Source organism: Gorilla gorilla, chromosome 2 (genome assembly GCF_029281585.2).
Source record: "Gorilla gorilla gorilla isolate KB3781 chromosome 2, NHGRI_mGorGor1-v2.1_pri, whole genome shotgun sequence".
Classification (NCBI taxonomy): domain Eukaryota; kingdom Metazoa; phylum Chordata; class Mammalia; order Primates; family Hominidae; genus Gorilla; species Gorilla gorilla.
Genome location: NC_086017.1, coordinates 140,443,718 through 140,463,418, shown reverse-complemented (window position 1 = coordinate 140,463,418; position 19,701 = coordinate 140,443,718). Strand labels below are relative to the sequence as shown.

General features: G+C 49.9%; 1 protein-coding gene across 1 annotated transcript in view; it reads right to left on the bottom strand.

Annotated features, from left to right (window-relative positions):
- The window catches only part of COPG1 (COPI coat complex subunit gamma 1), a 28,197-nt gene extending 10,309 nt beyond the window's left edge, over positions 1-17,888 (bottom strand). The window contains exons 1-15 of the mRNA XM_004036269.5: positions 17,698-17,888; positions 16,713-16,765; positions 15,090-15,170; positions 14,757-14,828; positions 14,496-14,575; positions 12,706-12,781; positions 12,370-12,462; positions 11,291-11,377; positions 9,818-9,975; positions 9,585-9,718; positions 7,031-7,098; positions 6,624-6,812; positions 3,453-3,548; positions 1,658-1,901; positions 349-424 (exon numbers count right to left, since the gene is read on the bottom strand). Coding sequence (XP_004036317.1) covers positions 349-424; positions 1,658-1,901; positions 3,453-3,548; positions 6,624-6,812; positions 7,031-7,098; positions 9,585-9,718; positions 9,818-9,975; positions 11,291-11,377; positions 12,370-12,462; positions 12,706-12,781; positions 14,496-14,575; positions 14,757-14,828; positions 15,090-15,170; positions 16,713-16,765; positions 17,698-17,734 — 1,544 coding nt within the window. The 5' untranslated portion in view covers positions 17,735-17,888. The remainder of the gene's footprint in view (positions 1-348; positions 425-1,657; positions 1,902-3,452; positions 3,549-6,623; positions 6,813-7,030; positions 7,099-9,584; positions 9,719-9,817; positions 9,976-11,290; positions 11,378-12,369; positions 12,463-12,705; positions 12,782-14,495; positions 14,576-14,756; positions 14,829-15,089; positions 15,171-16,712; positions 16,766-17,697) is intronic.
- Between the last annotated feature and the right edge of the window lie 1,813 nt (positions 17,889-19,701).

Sequence of the window (19,701 nt, the reverse complement as noted above, 5' to 3'; positions counted from 1 at the left end):
GGTTTCACTGTGTTAGCCAGGGCGGTCTCAATCTCCTGACCTTGTGATCCACCCGCCTTGGCCTCCCAAAGTGCTGGGATTACAGGCGGGAGCCACTATGCCCGGCCTCAATAGAGCTATTTTTAAAAAATGGACAAAATAATTCAAGTTACCAATTGTCACATCTGGTTGGTGCAATTTGCACAGCATTGTTTTTCATGCTTTTCTATGCTTTCTCTTTTTTTTCTACAATCAGTAGCTGTATAACTTTTCTCTCCCTTTTCAGTTAAAAAAAAAATAAAGACAAAGGAAAGCTGCTTGGGTCCAAGGGAACACTGTTCCCATTAGGGCCCCTGGGCCTAGACTCACCTCTTCAGCAACACCAAGATACTGGGTAACATCTCTTCATTCTGGGCTCCAAACTTGGCCAGAGCACTCACAGCACCTGTGTTTAGGAAGCGAATGTGATTTACCCAATGCACCCTGACAACTCACTGTTTGAGCACTTCCAGCACTCAGAATGGGTCTTCAGGCAGAAGAGCCCCAGAGGCAAGAAGTCTCAAGCCAGGAGGCCCAAAGTCACTACCAACACAGTGAGTGGCTTTGGGTGGATCTTGGCACCATCCCAGGCCTCAACTTCCTTATCTATTTAATGGAGAAGGGTGCCAGATGGGATTAGTAGCTTCCATTCTAAGGTTCCAGGAGCTAATTTCAAATTAACCATGATGAGGTCACAGAAGCTCGCTATAATGTAAAGCTCCTCACCTTCCATATCCAAATGGCGTCAATTTGCAGTTAAGGCTCAGAATAATATAAATGAGAAAGGGAACAATTACTTAAAGATCATTTATTGCTGAAAGAAGAAAATCTGTCCAGTGGGGGCATGAAAAGAAATTAAAAATAAAGAATAGGAAGGTTGCTCACTGAATTGTAAATTTTATATAAATGGGTGAATTTTATGGCATGTGAATTATATCTCAACAAAGCTTTTTGTTTTTTAGCTAAACATCAACATATAGTGAAAGTTAAAAAAAAAAAAAATCACTTAAGGCAAGGCACAGTGGCTCTGTAATCCCAGCACTTTCAGAGACTGAGGCAGGAGGATAGCTTGAGCCCAGGAGTTCGTGACCAGCCTGGACAACATAGCAAGACCCAGTCTCAATTAAAAAAATACTTAAAAAAATTATAGGGGTTAAGAACCATGGCCGAGCACGGTGGCTCACGCCTGTAATCCCAGCACTTTTGGGAGGCCGAGACGGGCAGATGATGAGGTCAAGAGATCGAGACCGTCCTGGCCAACATGGTGAAATCCCATCTCTACTAAAAATACAAAAATTAGCTGGGCATGATGGCGCACACCTGTAGTCCCACCTACTCGGGAGGCTGAGGCAGGAGAATCGCTTGAACCCGGGAGGCAGAGGTTGCAGTGAGCTGAGATTGCGCCACTGCATTCCAGCCTGGTGACAGAGCGAGACCCCATCTCAAAAAAACAAAAACAAAAAACAAAGAACCGTTCAACTAGATGACATGTAAGGTCCTGCCTACAATATTATGAAAAATAGCTTGTGCAGCAAGAACACTGAGTGCACAAATCCCCACTGGAGGCTCAGGTCCCTTTGCTGGGACATTTATTCAAGGGTAAGCTAAGTTTCCAAGTTCAGCCCTGGCTCAGACCTACCTGCCCGGACCTCCTCATGCTCCAAGACCACTCGGTTATAGATGAAGCGGATGTACTTTGAGGGGTTGGTGGTCTTGGGCCCCTCCTGGCCCAGGAGATGTAGAATACGGGTGGCCAGCACTGTGAACTCGCAGTCCTCGATGAACTCGCACAGATGTGACAGCCCTGTCTCCTTGCTCTCTGAGTTCTCTTCAATGATGCTGATGATGCAGTCCACGATAGCGCGCTTATACTCAAAGCCACCCTGCAAAGAGAAGCTGAGCTAAGCAAGGAGCCTGCTCTCTCCAGAAAAGAGTTGAAGACCTGAGCTGGACCAAGGACAGTTGTCCAAACACAGAACTTGGAGACAGGGCACTTGGTTCTCTGGGCCTCTATCACTCTTTCCTGTCAAACAAAAGGCTGGTCAGGTGCAGTGGCTCACACCTATAATCCCAGCACTTTGAGAGGCTGAGGTGGGCGGACCACTTGAGCTCAGGAGTTCGAAATCAGCCTGGGCATCATGGAGAGACCCCATCACTACAAAAAATAGAAAAATTAGCTGGGCATGGTGGTGCATGCCTATAATTCCAGCTGCTTGGGGGTCTGAGGTGAGACGATTGCTTGATCCCAGGAGGTTGAGGCTGCAGTGAGCCGTGATCACACCACCACACTCCAGCCTGGGTGACAGATGGAGGCCGGGCGCAGTGGCTCACGTCTGTAATCCCAGCACTTTGGGAGGCCAAGGTGGGTGGATCACCTGAGGTCAAGAGTTTGAGACCAGCCTGACCAACATGGTAAAACCCCGTCTCTACTAAATATAAAAAATTAGCTGGGCGTGGTGGGGGGCACCTGTAGTCCCAGGTACTCGGGAGGCTGAGGCAGGAGAATCACTTGAACCCAGGAGGTGGAGGTTGCAGTGAGCCAAGACCGCACCACTGCACTCCAGCCTGGGCAGCAGAACGAGACTCCTACTCAAAAGAAAAAAAAAAACAAACTGCTATCATGCATACAGTGTCTCCAAAGTGCTAGGCCTGGCCAGGCACGATGGCTCACACCTGTAATCCCAGAATTTGGGTGGCTAAGGTGGGAAGATCACTTATAGCCAGGAGTTTGAGACCAGCCTGGGCAACCCAGCAAGACCCCATCTCTACTTAAAAAAAACAAACACAATCACCAAAGTGCTGGGCCCATTAGCTGACGACTCACTAAACATTAGTGCCCTTCTACAACAACATTCTTGGGAAACGCAAAGACACTCAAGGCAATGGCTCCTCTACTGCCTAGTCCATGGGCCACTCTGGGGCTGGGTGAAAGGGGTACCATGTATCTGAGGAACAAATCTACTCCATGAACATCTGCTATTGCTCCTAAGAATTAACCCATTTTGTTGAGACGTCCAAGAAAGGTGGCATAAGTGAATCAGTAATTCACGTCAGGAACAGAAATAGAACCAATGTCGTATTATTAGCACCAGTTTCACAAGAAACCACTCCTAGAGCTCCTGGAATGGTCTAGAATATTTCTGCACTAGAGTCCACCAGAAAAGAACATGCATTTTCCCATCTTCTGCACAAGCATCACCTCAGGACATCCAGTTTTTAAAGTCAGGCTGGTGAGTCATAGTTATTACTGCAATTACTAGCAATTGGTACGTGTTTACATGTCCACAAGGAGTTTAAAGGGTTGCAGGCACCATGAAAACCAGTTGGTTAACAGGCTAACATAAGCACACGCACAAAGCTGAGCATGGAACCAGTGGTCAGGTCACTCCCTGCACCAGGAGACCTGGCATCCCCCAAATGCCCCTGACTCTTACCTCTTCCCGCAGCATGGTGAACAGGAAGTTCATAAGGACGGCGTGTTTGCGAGGATATTTCTGACACAGGGCACTGATGGCCTGGACAACCACCACCTGAATGAAATAGACATGCATGAGCAGCAGGCCCTGCCACCAAGATGGGGTGACTCAGTTCCCTGAGTGCCCACTGAGTCCTTCCTTAGGTAAGGCCAGGCCTTGGGCATGACACAAGGGCAAGGAGACCAGAGGAACTCAACTCCACGCTTGAAGGGCACAATCCCTGAGCCCACCCAAGGCAGTGCCAACAGCCCCAGTGTCAGACTCTCAGACTCTGGGTCCCCCAAACTCTGCTCTTCTACTCAGGCTTCTTAAGTCTCCGAGTCCCCTCCACCCAACCTGTCCTGCTTCTCTCCCTACCACCGGCTCCCACTGATGGTTCCCACCCATCATCTCCTCTGGCTCCTTTTTGGTTAAGCGTGTCTCTGGGGTATTCTGTCCTTGGCCGCTTCTCTTCTCACAGTCTCTTCGGCAATCTTATCCCCTCCCATGGCTTTAACCGCCTCTTATATGCCACTGACTCCCAATATTTATCTCCTGTCTGAGCTTAAGACCTGCCATTTCCAACTGCCTGCCAGACAACTCCACCTGGCGCCCACAGCACTTCAAACTCCACATGTCTGCAACCACAAACATCTCCATCTCCTTCCCCCTCCCTCATCCAATACCCCATCTTTTCCTCCTCCTGCAAACTAGTCAAGAGCACCACTGTCAGCTCAAAGTAGAAAATGGCATCATCTCTGTTGACATCCACCCCTCAACCCTCACACCAACCCTGCCAACAGGCGTTATCCCTCAAAAAGCTCTTGCACTGTCCCACCTTTCCTACTCCCGCCGGTTCAGGCACCATCCTCTCCTTCTGAATTACTCCAGCAGTCTCTTTACCCAGTCACCCCTCCACTCTGCTCCAGAAGGACTCTTTTTTTTTTTTTTTTTTTTTTTGAGACGGAGTCTCGCTCCGTCTGGAGTGCAGTGGCACCATCTCGGCTTACTGCAACCTCCACCTCCAGGCCAGGTCAAGCGACTCTCCTACCTCAGCCTCCGGAGTAGCTGGGACTACAGGTGTGAGCCACTACACCAGCTAATTTTTTAATTTTTTTAGTAGAGACAGGGTTTCACCATGTTGGCCAGGCTGATCTCAAACTGCTGATCTCAAGTGATCTGCCGACCTCAGCCTCCCAAAGTGCTGTGATTACAGGCATAAGCCACCGCGCCCAGCCAATTTTTTTTTTTTTGAGACAAGGTCTCACTCTGTCACCCAGGCTGGAGTGCAGTGGCATGATCATGGCTCACTGCAGCCTCGAACTCCTGGGTTCAAGTGATCCTCACACCTCAGCCTCCAGAGTAGCTGGGACTACAGGTGCGCATCACCACACATGGCTAATTTTTAAAAAAATTTTCTGTAGGCCGAGTGCGGTGGCTCACGTCTGTAATCCCAGCACTTTGGGAGGCCAAGGTGGGTCAGGAGATCGAGACCATCCTGGCTAACATGGTGAAACACCGTCTCTACTAAAAAATACAAAAAATTAGCTGGGCATGGTGGCGGGCGCCTCTAGTCTCAGCTACTCAGGAGGCTGAGGCAGAAGAATGGCGTGAACCCGGGAGGCGGAGCTTGCAGTGAGCTGAGGTCACACCACTGCACTCCAGCCTGAGCAACAGAGCGAGACTCCGACTCAAAAAAAAAAAAAAAATTTTGTAGAGATGAGGTCTTGCTACGTTGCCCAGACTGGTCTCAAAATTCAGGCCTCAAGTGATCCTCCCTCCTTGGCCTCCCAAAGCACTGAGATTACAAGCATGAGCCACCGTGCCCAGCCCCAGAAGGATCTAGTATGCAAATCTCACTGTGTCATTTCAGCCTGCAAAGCATTCTTGTAACCCACAGGCAGAGTAGACTGCTGCCTACTTTGCATAACCCACACTATAGAATTTACCACATTATTCATATTATTGTTTGCTCTGATTAAAACTCTCCGGTGACGTACTTCATTGTTCTATGAATTAACAGTTGTGAAATAACAGAATTACAGAAATTGAGAACAAATTAATGGCTGCCAGGGGTTAGGGATAGAGAGGTAGGAATGGGCGTGACTATGAAGAGGTAACGAGAGTCTTGTGGAGATGGATAGTTGAGTGTCTTCACTGTGGTGGCAATTTTGAAAGTCTCCACATGACAGCTTGCATAGAACTTCACATATATACACACAGGAGTTGCCTGTGTAGCTGGTGAAATCTGAATGAGCTCTATGGGTCATGCCAGTGTCACTTTCCTGGTTGACATTGTCCTGTGCTAGTATAGGATGCTGGCACTGTAGGAGAGGGTTGATGGAGGGGTGCATAGGACTTCTCAGTATATTTCTTTGTAACTTCCTATGAATTATTTCAAAATATAAGCTCAAAAAATATTCACATCCTTCCTCCTGCCCCAAAAGAACACCTTTCCAATGTCTTCCTTGCAATTAAAACTCTTTACCTGACCATGGGCCTTACATGATTGAGCCCTGTCTATTCTGACTTTGTCACCTGCACTGGCCCCACAGCTCTTCCGCCCACTGGCCTTCTCTCTCCTTGACTTGCTCCTGCCTTTCCTCCTGGTTCTTTGCACTGATTCAGGTTTGAGCTCAAATGTCACCCTCCAGAAGGGCCTTCCCAGACTGTGCTCTTCCTAGGATCATCCCTGCTGTATTTCTACACTCTTGACTGCAGTACCCATGCCTGAGATGATCTAGTCTACTCCTTTCTTTACCTGTTTACTGTTCCTCTCCCATCCTTAGAAAGGAAGCTCCAGGAGGGCAGTCACCTGCTTTGTTCACTGCTATGTTCCCTTTTTGTCACTCTACATAGCAGACAGCAAGTGCTCAAGAAATACTTGGACAACAAATCAATGAACCCTTAACTGGCCTGGAAACTACTGTTCTTTCAGTACAAGGGGACGATATGGATGGAGGCCTGGAGGCAGGACTACACACATTTCTCGGAAGGCCAAGTCTCTGCAGAGCAAACTGCTGGCCTCCTCTTAGTCCTCAAGGCTGACCAGCCCCTCAGGTCAGTCCTGGCAGGAAGGCTGTGGCCACAGAGAGCAGGGACAGAGCTCCTTCCTCTGGGGGCCGTGGGTGTCCTGGGGGTAGCAGGTACCTTGAATTCATCCGAGATTTCTGACATGAAGGAGGAGATCTGCTTCATGAGGCGGTCGATGCTGCTCTCACTGCCCGTCTTAAGGAGGGTGGTGATGGCCAGCGTGGCAATGCTGCGGTTTGAATCTGTGACCAGGTTCTCCAGATCCAGATTACAAGCTGTCACAGCTGACGGATGCTTCATGGCAACCTGTTTTGGGAGGACAGTGACAGAGAGGGCAGGACCCCAATGCTGTCACTACATTTGATAGTTTGGCCCAGTCAGAAGTCCTTTGGATGAGATCATCTCACCATCTAGAAGAAACTAACTGTGACCAGGGCTATTATCCTTCCCAGCCAGGTCAGAGGCTAGGACACACCTCCAGTTGGATCAGACAGCTTCCTCCAACCCCCAACCTGGACTCTTACCTTATTGAGGGTACGAACAGCAGCATAGCGGAGAGCAGCCTTGGGTGAGCTACAGAAAAGCTGGAGCACTGTGGGGAGATGAATGCCACATGTCAGGTTGCCTTCACTGCTGGGCAGCTGGGAAAACCGGGGGCTGCTGTTCTGACTCAAACCCTCTGCTCAGCTCATTTCCCTGCTGACACCCCCATCCCAACCCAAGACAGAGAGCTCCCCTCACCCTGCACACCTGAGCCATGGACAGAGGCCATAATGTCTGTGAGCACCCAGGGGTTCCAGTGAGGGCTGTTATTCACTGGGCATCTGCTGTGTGCCAGGTGCTGTGCTATACAGTGGACATGCCTCACTTCTATAGCTTGCAGCCACCACTAGCCCACTTTACAGATAAGCAGACTGAGGCACAAAGGGGAAAGCAAACAAACTTTATTAGGTTGGCAGCCAGTAAGTGGCAGAACCAAGATTAAATTCCAAGACTGCCTGCACCTGCAGCCTAAGCCCTTAACCTCTGTGAAGTAATATTCCACTCCTCTCTCCTACTGTGTCTACAGGATCCAACAGAACTTCCCCCTTGGCACTAAGTGCTGAAGAACAAAGTCCTCACTTAAACAAATGGTTTATTTCCTTTAACTAGATGAGAGCCATTCGGGTACCATATCCCTCCCTTGCCCTGGCTGCCCGGAAGCTCAGAGCTAAATTTGGCACTCAATCATAGGAGCGAAGATGACTACTGTTTTCTGGAATATCTATGTTCCTTTCTTCATAACTTGGCTTTTATTCTCTAATACTCAAAAAAAATTTTTTCTTAATGCTTATTTTGAAGACCCTACTTTATTTACATCTTTCATTATTCTGGAAATATGCGGGATATAATAAGAATGAATGAATACCCAAATCAGTGACTGAATTCATTACTTCTTTTTTCATTTCTTTTTTTTTTTTTTTTTTTTTTTGAGATAGAGTCTCCCTCTGTCGCCCAGGCTGGAGGGCAGTGGCGCGATCTCGGCTCACTGCAACCTCCGCCTCCCAGGTTCAAGTGATTCTCCTGCCTCAGCCTCCTGAGTAGCTGCGATTACAGATGCGCACCACCACGCCCGGCTAATTTTTGTATTTTTAGTAGAGATGGGGTTTCACCATGTTGGTCAGGCTGGCCTCGGACTCCTGACCTGGTGATCCCCCCGCCTTGGCCTCCCAAAGCGCTGGGATTACAGGCGTGAGCCACCGTGCCCAGCAGTTCATTCTTTCTTCATTTCTAAGGAGGAAGGGAGACTTCTCTCTCCAAACATGAACTCCATCTGTTTGCCTGACCAAGTTTACACTGTTATAGTAGAGAATAACAGAAAAACAGGAGGCCCAATCATTTCTCAAAACCTGCAAATCTAACTGTCCTGCCACAACATCTTTGCTTTCCATGGGCCTGTTCTAAAACACTCCCCTCTTCTCTTCCACTTTGAATCCAGGTTTCTCACCCTGAGCACCTCTCCTTTTCTAGCCTCTCGACATATCCACTTTCCAGTACCAACCACTTTGCACCTCTTCATAGGCTTTCTCCTCCCTGACAGGGGATTCCCACACCCAGAGCAGGGCCCTGCACAGAGGAGACACCAAAGACTCCAGGACTCAAGGCTGCTGGATTCCCCTTAATAACAGCAAACAACGGCTGGGCGCAGTGGCTGACGCCTGTAATCCCAGCACTTTGGGAGGCCGAGGCGGGCGGATCATGAGGTCAGGAGTTCGAGAACAGCCTGGCCAATATGGTGAAACCCCATCTCAACTAAAAATACAAAAATTAGCCAGGCGTGGTGGTGGGCGCCTGTAGTCCCAGCTACTCGGGAGGCTCAGGCAGGAGAATCGCTTGAACCTGGGAGGCAGAGGTTGCAGTGAGCTGAGATCGCACCACTGCACTCCAGCCTGGGCGACATAGTGAGACTCCGTCTCAAAAAGCAAAAACAAAAAACAGCAAACAGCAAACAACAAACATGTTGCCTTCTAAGCAATTTGTCTAGATCACACATTTTCTGGCTATATAACCCTATGTAATAGGCATGATCTATCATCCACATCTGAGAAAAGGAAGGCATGGAGAGGATGGGCGGCCTTGCCAGGCTTGCCCAGTTGGTAAGGGGCAGAGCCAGGGCTCTAACCCAGGCTGCTCTGCTCCAGTGCTGGAGCTGGAGGCTCAGAACGACCCTCTATACTGTTCTCTCCTTCACCTGGAAAAGTGCAGCCCCAGTTCACATGCACCAGTTTCACAGATCCTGGGTTCCTCCACCAGGCCTCCTCCTGTGGCCAGCCAACCTGACAGGCTCCAGAGTGGACCCGAGCCTTACCTCAGCCTCTTCAGCAGTCAGATGGAACTAACAGCAGCCCACCCCCAAAACATGATACAAGTGGGGACTCAGCATAGTGTCTGGGGCAGGTGCTTCCTAGGTACAGACTCCTTAACACTTGTGTGTGGCCTATTTGAGAGCATTTTCTTTCTTTCTCCTAGCCCGGGAACCCAGGCCTAGTTCCCAGCAAGCATAAACATGTGAGGCTGGGTGAAGGAATGCCCAGTGACCTGACACAGCCGGGGCCAGCTCTTTGGCACTGCAGCCTGGCAGATTGACGATGGCCGAGGCGGCTTCATACACCACCATCTCGTGCTTGTTGCGCAAGCAGCTCTCGATGAAGTCAAACAGTGGGCTGTCACGGCTACAAAAGAACACAGGGCGGCAAGAAAACGTTGGGGGTGGCCCAGCATGGTAGGATGAGTGAGGCATCATCTAGCTGGTGAGAGATGAGAGCCGTTACCTGCCATCCTCCTCTTCCAGCTGCTTGCTGGCCACCCGGATCATCATGCAGTAGGCAAAGGGAGACTTAAGGCCGTGCCGTGTGACCTTGCTGATCATCTTATTGACGGCTAGGCGGTCATTCTTACGCACATGGTACAGGAGCCCTAGTGCGTGGTACTATAGGACAGGAGACAGCAACAGAGTACAAATGTATGACTTTTGGGTATACTGGCTGTGTGGCCCTGGGCGGGTCCTTCAGCCTTCTCATTTCTAAGATGGGCACAGTAGCAGCTACCACACAGAGTGGCTGTGACAACTGCCCCAGGTACTCTGTGTACACAGCCCTCCACACAATGCTTCACAAACCACAGAAATATATCTGTGGTTCTTGTTCCCACCCCCGCTTCGGCAAGAGCCCTAACAGGTAGCATAAATACAGATATGGAAAGGGACAACAAACAGCACAAAGATGAAAGCAGTGTGGGAGACCTGGTGCTTTCAATCAGACAATGAGAGAGAGAAGGCGGGAGCCAGACCCTGAGCATTGTCATGTTTTGTAAGTCACTGTGTGGGACACCTTAGCCATGAAATCTTGCATTAACCACAACAACCCTGAAGGTAGACAGTTTAATCTTTGCTGACTTGCCCAAAGACTCCTGGCTGGTACTGACAAAGCTAGGCCTGGAGGACCAAAAGCCCAGGGACTCCCTTTCTAAAGATGTGAGGTCTCATAGTTATTTCCTGTCCTCGATACTCTCTTTTGTTTCCTGAAGGAGCGACATTTGGGGGCAAAGATATGGCAGCTGTGGATGCCTTCTATGTGGGAAGCTTATCTGGCCCTCATAAGTGTTTTGAGGGGCCACAGCTGGCCCTGAAGACAAGAATCGTGCAAAGGATGAGAAGACAGATGAGAGATAAAGGGAATACATAAACACACAGGGAGCGCCGATAGGCACTCATGACCCAGATGGGTCACATGTTACATGCATGATCTCAGCTCGTCCTTGCTGCTTTGTGAGGCAGTAACCTTCATTCATATTTTACAGACAAGGAAACCAAGACCCAGAGAGATAAAAGGAACAGCTGTCCTAGGTCACTGAGGAAGAGTAAAGTGGATGAAAGCCTCATCAAGATAATTCCACACATCATAACAAAGCCAGGCTGGCAAAGGCCTAAATTTAGGCGGCCCTCTGCCTGCCTTGGCCAAGTTTGCCACATCATATGCTCCAAAACAATACTCAGCTGGTTATCAAAATACTTGAATATTTCAGCACCAGCTGGTAAGCAGTCTGTAACCCAAGCGCCCCAAGTGGTACCCTGGATTCTCTAACCCAGGACCTCCTAATTCCTCCCATGATCCAATGACGAAAGGATTAAAGCCTGCTATGGCCAGGGGTCACAAGGATCTCGGTGGCAAGTGTCCATGCCAACTGGCCAGTGCCTTACCACCTGCCTGAGTGTTTTAAATATCACTCCCTTGCTCACATCTCACCTGGACCATGATGTTATCACTGGATGCTGCCTCCTGAGCCTCATTCACCCAGCGCTTGACCACGTCAAAGCTGCACTTCAGCAGGTGCTGTGGGCAACAGGACACATTAAGGGGCAGGTAGGAAGTGTCCCCATCACACATTCTGGGCCCAGTTCTGGTCTTCCCTCAGACACAGCTCAGGGGCTCGCCACCGTCCTGGTCCTCAGAGACCACGGACAAACTCAGGATGCTCCCACCCTCACTGTCCCTGCCCAAGGTATGGGTCAACACCATCCACCCACGACTCTCTTCAATCACCCCAGAGTTTCTTGGCTGTCTTCACTGAGAAGGGTGGGACTCTCAGGTTTACAGATACAGAAATACTTTATTTTGGCCAGGTGCGGTGGCTCCTGCTTTGTAATCCCAGCACTTTGGGAGGCCGAGGCGGGTGGATCACTTGAGGTCAGGAGTTCAAGACCAGCCTGGCCAACATGGTGAAACTACGTCTATACCAAAAATACAAAAATCAGTTGGGCGTGGTGGTGTACACCTGCAATCTCAGCTACTCAGGTGGCTGAGGCATGTGAATCGCTTGAGCCAGGGAGACAGAGGTTGCAGTGAGCTGAAATCGAGCCATTGCACTCCAGCCTGGGCAACAGAGTGAGACTCTGTCTCAAAAAAAAAAAAAAGAAGAAAGAGAGGCCAGGCACAGTGGCTCACGCCTGCAATCCCAGCACTTTGGGAGGCTGAGGCGGGTAGATCATGAGGTCCGTAGTTCAAGACCAGCCTGGCCAAGATGATGAAACCCTGTCTCTACTAAAAACACAAAAATTAGCTGGGCACAGTGGCAGACGCCTGTAATCCCAGCTACTTGAGAGGCTGAGACAAGAGAATCACTTGAACCCCGGCGGCAGAGGTTGCAGTGAGCCGAGATCGTGGCACTGCACTCTAGCCTGGGTGACAGAGTGAGACTCTGTCTCAATCAAAAAAAAAAAAAAGAAAGAAAGAAACACTTTCTTTTTTCCTACTGGAATGTGACTCTGAAATTTTCTTCAATTTTCTACCCCACCCCCAGCAGGGCTCCAGCAGCAACTACACACCAAGGAAGACACAAGGGCAGAGCTGGAGACACTGGGCACCTTGTCCACAATGGCTTGTTTCATGTAGCGCTCAATAGCCTGCAGCATGGTGCTCTGTGGGCAAAAGGAGCAGGGTGGAAGGAGATCCAGTCAGTCCTTGGCAGCTCTCAGGAGTGCAGGAATGGGGGCAGAGAGGAGTATGAGGAGGAAGTAAGCGTTTCTCATGTGCTCCTGCACACTGCCTCCACCCCACATCACCTGGCTCAGTGAGATAGGGGACACCCCAAAGCATGCAAAAGATGATGCCGAGGCCTCAATCAAGAGGCCAGGAAGCAGGGAGGAACCGGCACGACTCACATCAGTGATCTGGCAGAGGGCTCGCACGGCCGGGCCCCGGTAGTTGTCTTCTTTCCCAGTCATGTCTTTTGTTAGGCTGCAGGGAAGAAGGCATTGTCAGCATGCAGAGAGCCTGGGCCTGTTTACTCCTCTCCAGCTCCCAACACCACCCTTGCCCAGATTACTACACGAGCCTCCTAACCAGTGCTCTCCCTCTATTCCTGCCCCTCCAAGCCTAACTCCACACAGCTGCTGGAGGGAGTTTCATAAAACTCAAAACCAAACAGGTCATCCCCCTGCTTTTGCTAAAAAGTTTCCATAGCTTCCTACTGCCAGTGACCTGAATGTAACTCCTTGAACTTCCCTAACTGGCTATGCTCACTCCTCTCCAGCCTTTGCATGTGCTGTTTCCTCAGCCTGTAGCATTCCTCACCCCTCACCTCCACTCTGTCCTACTCTTTTTTTTTTTTTTTTGAGACAGAGTCTCGCTTTGTCGCCCAGGCTGGAGTGCAATGGGGTGCGATCTTGGCTCATTGCAACCTCTACCTCCCGGGCTCAAGCTCTACTGCCTCAGCCTCCCCAGTAGCTGGGACTACAGGCACATGCCACCATACCCGGCTAATTTTTGTATTTTTAGTAGAGACGGGGTTTCACTATGTTGGCCAGGCTGGTCTTGAACTCCTGACCTTGTGATCCACCCGCCTCGGCCTCCCAAACTGCTGGGATTACAGGCATGAGCCATCACTCCTGGCTTTTTTTTTTTTTTTGAGACGGAGTCTCGTTCTGTCACCCAGGCTGGAGTGTAAGTGGCATGATCTCAGCTCACTGCAACCTCCACCTCCCCAGTTCAAGCAATTCTCCTGCCTCAGCCTCCCCAGTAGCTGGGATTATAGGTGTGCGCCACCACACCTGGCTAATTTTTGTATTTTTAGTAGAGACAGGGTTTCACCATGTTGGCCAGGATGGTCTCAAACTCCTGACCTCAGGTGATCCACCCATCGCAGCCTGTGGATTACATTGTGGATACAGTGCTGGGATTACAGGCATGAGCCACTGTGCCTGGCCTGTCCTACTATTTCTTACTCATCCTTCAGGACTCCACTTAGATCATTCCTCTGGGAGGACTTTCGTAATTCAAATCAAGCTGGATGCTCTTCTGGTCTGCTCTCATAGCCCATAACACTTCTGTGATAAACTATATTACACCCTACCTTAATGGCCTGATGCCTGGTTATTTCTCTGTTAATTCTGGGGCTACAGAGGCCATGTCTGTCTTTTTTGTTGCTACATCCCCAGAGCTACACACAGGGACTGACAGACAATATTTTCTAACTGAACCTACAAATCAATGTATGAACCCCCCAACCTTAAACTGTGGCAGGAAGAAATAAGAGAACTGAGCCCCAGTTCTTAAGGGCAGTGATTACACTTTAGTCACATCTGTCCCTGAATCGCTTAGCTTAAAGCAGACACCAGTCACTTAGTAAGCAGTATACCGCTTGTACTCTCTGTTTATTTTTCTTGTGTTCTCTCTTTATACTCAAGAAAGTCTTTGGGAAAGTTCTAAGCTGGTTTGGTTGACTAAGAGAAATCAAGAAAAGGAAGCATTTGTGTCCAAGTCAAGGTCAGAGAATTAAAATAGAAACAGCACACCTGGAGGCTGCCATGGGGTGGGCGGTGGTAACAGGGAAGCTGCCATGGGGTGGGCAGCTGGCAATATGCAACCAAGTCTCATTGTCTGGTACACACAAGAAAAAAATGGTCTGTCAATGGAACCCATCAGAAGAGCCACCCACAACCCCATGACTTGCCTGCTGGTGACAATGATGACATCCTCTGCAATGCAAGACATCTCCTTGATGGTCAAGTAGCACATCCGACGGAGTGTGGGCTGGGAGATAGGTGGGAAAAGCCCTATCAGCCCGGGCTCACCAAGGGCCAGAGTTGGGAGAAGATACCTCCTATCTCCACAAAGGCAGCCCACACTGACTGGTGGGGCCAGCTCTCTTTGGCCCTCCCACCACCTTGTTACAGCTGCCACCTCTCAAGGAAAGCTGGGTTGAGGCACTTACATCATTGGACTGAAAGAGCTTGGTCATGGCAAAGAAGGCCTCGGTTGCTTCTGTGGTCCCCAGGTGCTCCCCCTGTGTTAATCAAGAAAGAAGTCTCAGCTTGGGACAGAGGGTCAGACAGCAGTTCTTTCAGGATCACCCCACACCAGATCCCCAGACCCTAAAGAGGCTCAAGGGCAACATATGAGACTTGGATGCTGAGGGGACCCAGAGCTGAGCTGTTGTCTATAGCCACACAGAGGCTGTCCAATAGCCTAAGAGTGATCATGATTTGTCCACTCCCCTCCAATCCCCCAGCACCATTCTCCCTACCCCCAAGCTTCACTCTGTTACCTGGTTTATGAGATAAAGAATCTTGGTGAGGATGTGGGCACATTTCCGAGGGTTGATGGGAGTTTCATTAAATACACGGGCCTAAGAAGAAGTGACCAAAGATGTTACCTTCTAGCCTAGTTCATTTCCCTTCAAGTATATTCAATGTCTGAGAAGCCTCAGGGTAAACTGACTTGTCTAAACAGGGCTTTCTGGGTATGCAACAAGGTTATTTTCATAAGGAAAGGGTTTGTTGTTCTTTAATCAACTACTAATTATTCTTAGACTCTCGTGTAAATATTAGTTAGGGATGTGCTAACCTATTGACTAGCAGATACTTAGCAACCATCTGCTAACTGGAAACAGAAACAATGAACGACAACAATAAAGAAAGAAGCGGCTGGACGCAGTAGCTCACGCCTGTAATCCTAGCACTTTGGGAGGCCGAGGCAGGTGGATCACCTGAGGTCAGGAGTTCGAGACCAGCCTGGCCAACATGGTGAAACCCCGTCTGTACTAAAAACACAAAACTTAGCCAGGCATGGTGGTGGGCACCTGTAATCTCAGCTACTCGGGAGGCCGAGGCAGGAAAATTGCTGGAACCCAGGAGGCGGAGGTTGCAGCAAGCCAAGATCATGCCATTGCACTCCACTCCAGGCTGACACCAGCGAGTCTCCATCTCAAAAAAAAAAAAGAGAAGTGGCCGGGCGCGGGGGCTCACGCCTATAATCCCAGCACTTTGGGAGGCCGAGGCGGGCGGATCAAGAGGTCAGGTATTCACACCATTCTCCTGCCTGGCCAACATGGTGAAACCTCATCTCTACTAAAAATATAAAAATCAGCCAGGCATAGTGGCGTGTGCCTGTAGTCCCGGCTACTCGGGAGGCTGAGACAGGAAAATTGCTTGAACCCAGGAGGCAGAGGCTGCAGTTGAGCCGAGATCGTGCCACTGCACTCCAGCCTGAGCAACAAGAGACGCCTTCTAAAAAAAAATATATATATATATATATAAAATATATATATAATAAAAATAAACAAGTCAGGCAAAATCTCTACCTGCTTAATGGCCACAGTCTAGCTGAGGTGATAGTTTTAAACCAGTTTCCTTAGCTTTGGAATTAACTTTAAATAGAGAAATTTTTTAAATTTTTAAATAGAGAGGCCAGGCGCAGTGGCTCAAGCCTGTAATCCCAGCACTTTGGGAGGCCGAGGCGGGTGGATCACGGGGTCAGGAGATCAAGACCGTCCTGGCTAACACGGTGAAACCCCGTCTCTACTAAAAATACAAAAAATTAGCCGGGTGTGGTGGTGGGCGCCTGTAGTCCCAGCTACTTGGGAGGCTGAGGCAGGAGAATGGCGTGAACCTGGAAGGCGGAGCTTGCAGTGAGCCGAGATCACGCCACTGCACTCCAGCCTGGGCGACAGAGCAAGACTCCGTCTCAGAAAAAAAAAAAAAAAAAAAAAAAGAAGTAAGCATAACTAAGTCTCTCCAGAAACAAAGTTTTCCTGTCTTCCAGAAAACTTCCAGGCACAAGTTTTCTCCCATGTTGCTCTTTGAAACAACACTTTGAATGTGTTGGTATTTCAGTTGCATTGGTGGTGAATATTTATGATGGAAGCTAGAGGGGAGCAAATGTCACTTGCCTCCTGGAGTACGGCACTCTTCTCAAGGTGCTGGAATGGGTTGGAGCCTCCACCTACAGTCAAGGACAATGGAGAAGGTAGGTTGTGACTCTGAACTTCAAAACTCTCCCAGACATAGGTAAAGGGAAGATGTCCCTTCCTAGTAAATCTAGTAAAGTTCAAACTCCTCAGGAACGGCAATCAAGCCTCTACAATCTGTCTAGGGATCCTACTAGTCTCCTGCAAGCAGGTGGGCTCCACTCTACCCCAAACCACTCACAATCTCCCAGCAGCCCTGGTACAGTCCTGTGCTTCTCATGGTGCCATGTCTTGTGTTCATTTATATAACTTGTAATTAACTAAGTCCCTATGTGCCAGGGACCACCATCTCGTTGTAACTAGTTCCTTCATAGCAGATGACACATTTGCAAATAATTACACGTGTGATTATCTGGTTGATGTCTGTCTCCTCTGTCGTGGGTGCAACCATTCTAATATTCCCAGCTCAGGCACTGAGTGTCCCACTTGCTCTGTTGCAGTATCCAGGACACCGTACAGTACCTGGCATACAGTAACTGCTCAATATACTTTGCTGAATAAATGAATGATGGGGTCAGAGTTCCCAGTCACAGGACGCTGGCTCCGCAGGTTACACCCCAGTTTGGCCAGCACCAACGTAGCCCCAGCGAATCCCAAGAGGTTGGACGAAGAAAGTAACAAGAGAACATTCGGCCTGGTCCCCTCCTTTGACAGATGGGTAAATTGAGGCCTGGAGGGGGTGTCTGTCGCGCCCAAGGTCACCCAGAAAATTGCAGTCCGAGCTTACAAGAGTGAGACAGCCGCGCATGCTCGGGCTCTCCGAGGCCTGCCACTGACTAGCTGTGGACCCTGGCACAAGCCCCTGCCCCTCACTGGGCCTCAGCCTCCGGGTCAGGACAGAGAAGCAGAAGGAAGGTTCGGCGAGTGGGGGTCCGGCCTCCCTCAGACCCAGGCCTGGCCCCCTCACCTGACTCCTCATCCTTCTTGTCGAATTTCTTCAACATAGTGGAGTCGGTGGGGCGCAATGCAGCAACGCAATGCTCGACGGGCGCGGCACGGAGTAGCGGTGCCACAGTGGTTTTACAGGGACCACTTCCGGGCCCCGGCTGGCCACGTCGCCCTGCGCTCTGCGCAGGCGCATTCCGCGCTCTGCGCCTGCGCTCTTTCCGGTAGCCACAGCCTCGTCTGTTAACCTTAGCTCCGCCGGAGCGGGAGTGGGGAAAGCCAGACGGAGGGGCAAGGGCTAGGTGCAGGGGGTTACTGACTAGCATCCCAACTCTGCTCCCTACGCTTCTTTCCGTATACAAAGGGAGGAGGAGGAGCCCCTGCCTCGTTGCGTTGTGGTGTGAGTCTTTGTGGCTTTCGGGTGTGAGGTTGGTGGCACACACTGGCCCGCAGTAAACACCCAATTGATGTGACCGGTCTATGACTGTTATTGCCACCTTCCGAAGGAGCCTTGCCAGCCACTCACTCCTCGCTTTCAGATTCTTTCCCCTGCCTGATTTCCTCCTCAGCTCGAATCGCCATCTAACACTTTATTTTTACTTTCTGGCTTTTATTTGTTTATTTATTTCTCGTTCTGCTGCCCAGGCTGTGGTGCAGTTGTGCGATCCTGGCTCACTGCAGCCTACAGTTCCTGGGCTCAAGCGATCCTCCCACCTCAACCTCCCGAGTAGAGCTGGGCGCACCACCCCCGACTAATTTTTTAATTTTTGTAGAGACGAGGTCTCACTATGATGTTGCCCAGTCTGGTCTTGAACTCGTGGGCTCAAGCGAGCCTCCTTTCTCGACCTTCCAAAGTGCTGGGATTACAGTGGTGAGCCACTGCACCCGGCCACTTTCTTGCTCTTTTGGTTTTTTTTTTGTTTGTTTGTTTGCTTGTTTGTTTGTCTTTTATTCACTGCAGTGGATAATGTTGGCACATAGTAGTTGCTCAGTGAGTTCTCGTTGAATGAATGCGTGCAATTGCATTTTTAATTTATATCTGCCGGGCCCTATCTCGTCTGCTCCTGATGCAAATTGCCTTGTACATTATCAACCTTAAGAGATCTAACTAAACAGCATAGAACTTCAACGTTATTTTGTAAATACTTTGGATATTTATGGAGTGCCAACTAGATGCGCTGCCTACGCGGGGAGGTGGGGGGAAGGGCGTGGGAAGGAACGGAAAGGGGAAAATGACACATCACCCAGGGTTTATCTTCCTGGGGACCTATGCAGGACACCCTGAGGCTAAGGTAAGCACAGTGCATGCCAGTGAGCCAGATTGCATTGGCAACGGCAAAGTCGTGATGGCCAAGCGCTGCGACACGGCCCCAGCTTGCCTGGGGAGGGGAAGCCCGCAGCCCTGTGGGCAGGAGAAGGAGTGGGCTGTGGTGAGGAGAGGCAGGGGGCTGAGGCAGAGGCCCCAGGTGAAAAGGGTGACCGCAAAGCTGGAGGAAGGGAGATGTCAGAGGGGCCAGCCCTTAGGGTCTGGCTTTGCAGAGGCTAGGGCCAAGGACAACAGATCTTGTTACATGCAAAATTGTCAAGAGTCAGAAAGATGTTCAAAATGTCTGATCAGTAACCCCACCCCTAATCAGGAGGAAATTGTTCAAAAGAAGAAAATGAGGCCGGGCGCAGTGTCTCAAGCCTGTAATCCCAGCACTTTGGAAGGCTGAGGCAGGTGGATCACCTGAGGTCAGGAGTTTGAGAGCAGCCTGACCAACATGGTGAAACCCCGTCTCTACTAAATACAAAAAAAAAAAAATTAGCCTGGCGTGGTGGTGCATACCTGTAATCCCAGCTACTTGGGAGGCTGAGGCAGGAGAATCGTTTGAACCTGGGAGGCAGAGGCTGCAGTGAGCTGAGATCACGCTGTTGCACTCCAGCCTGGAGTCTGGGCAACAAAAGCGAAACTGTCTCAAAAAAAAGAAAAAAGAAAATGAAGTTGCCTGCTGCAGCAGTTTGCAGCAAAATAATTGTAAACACC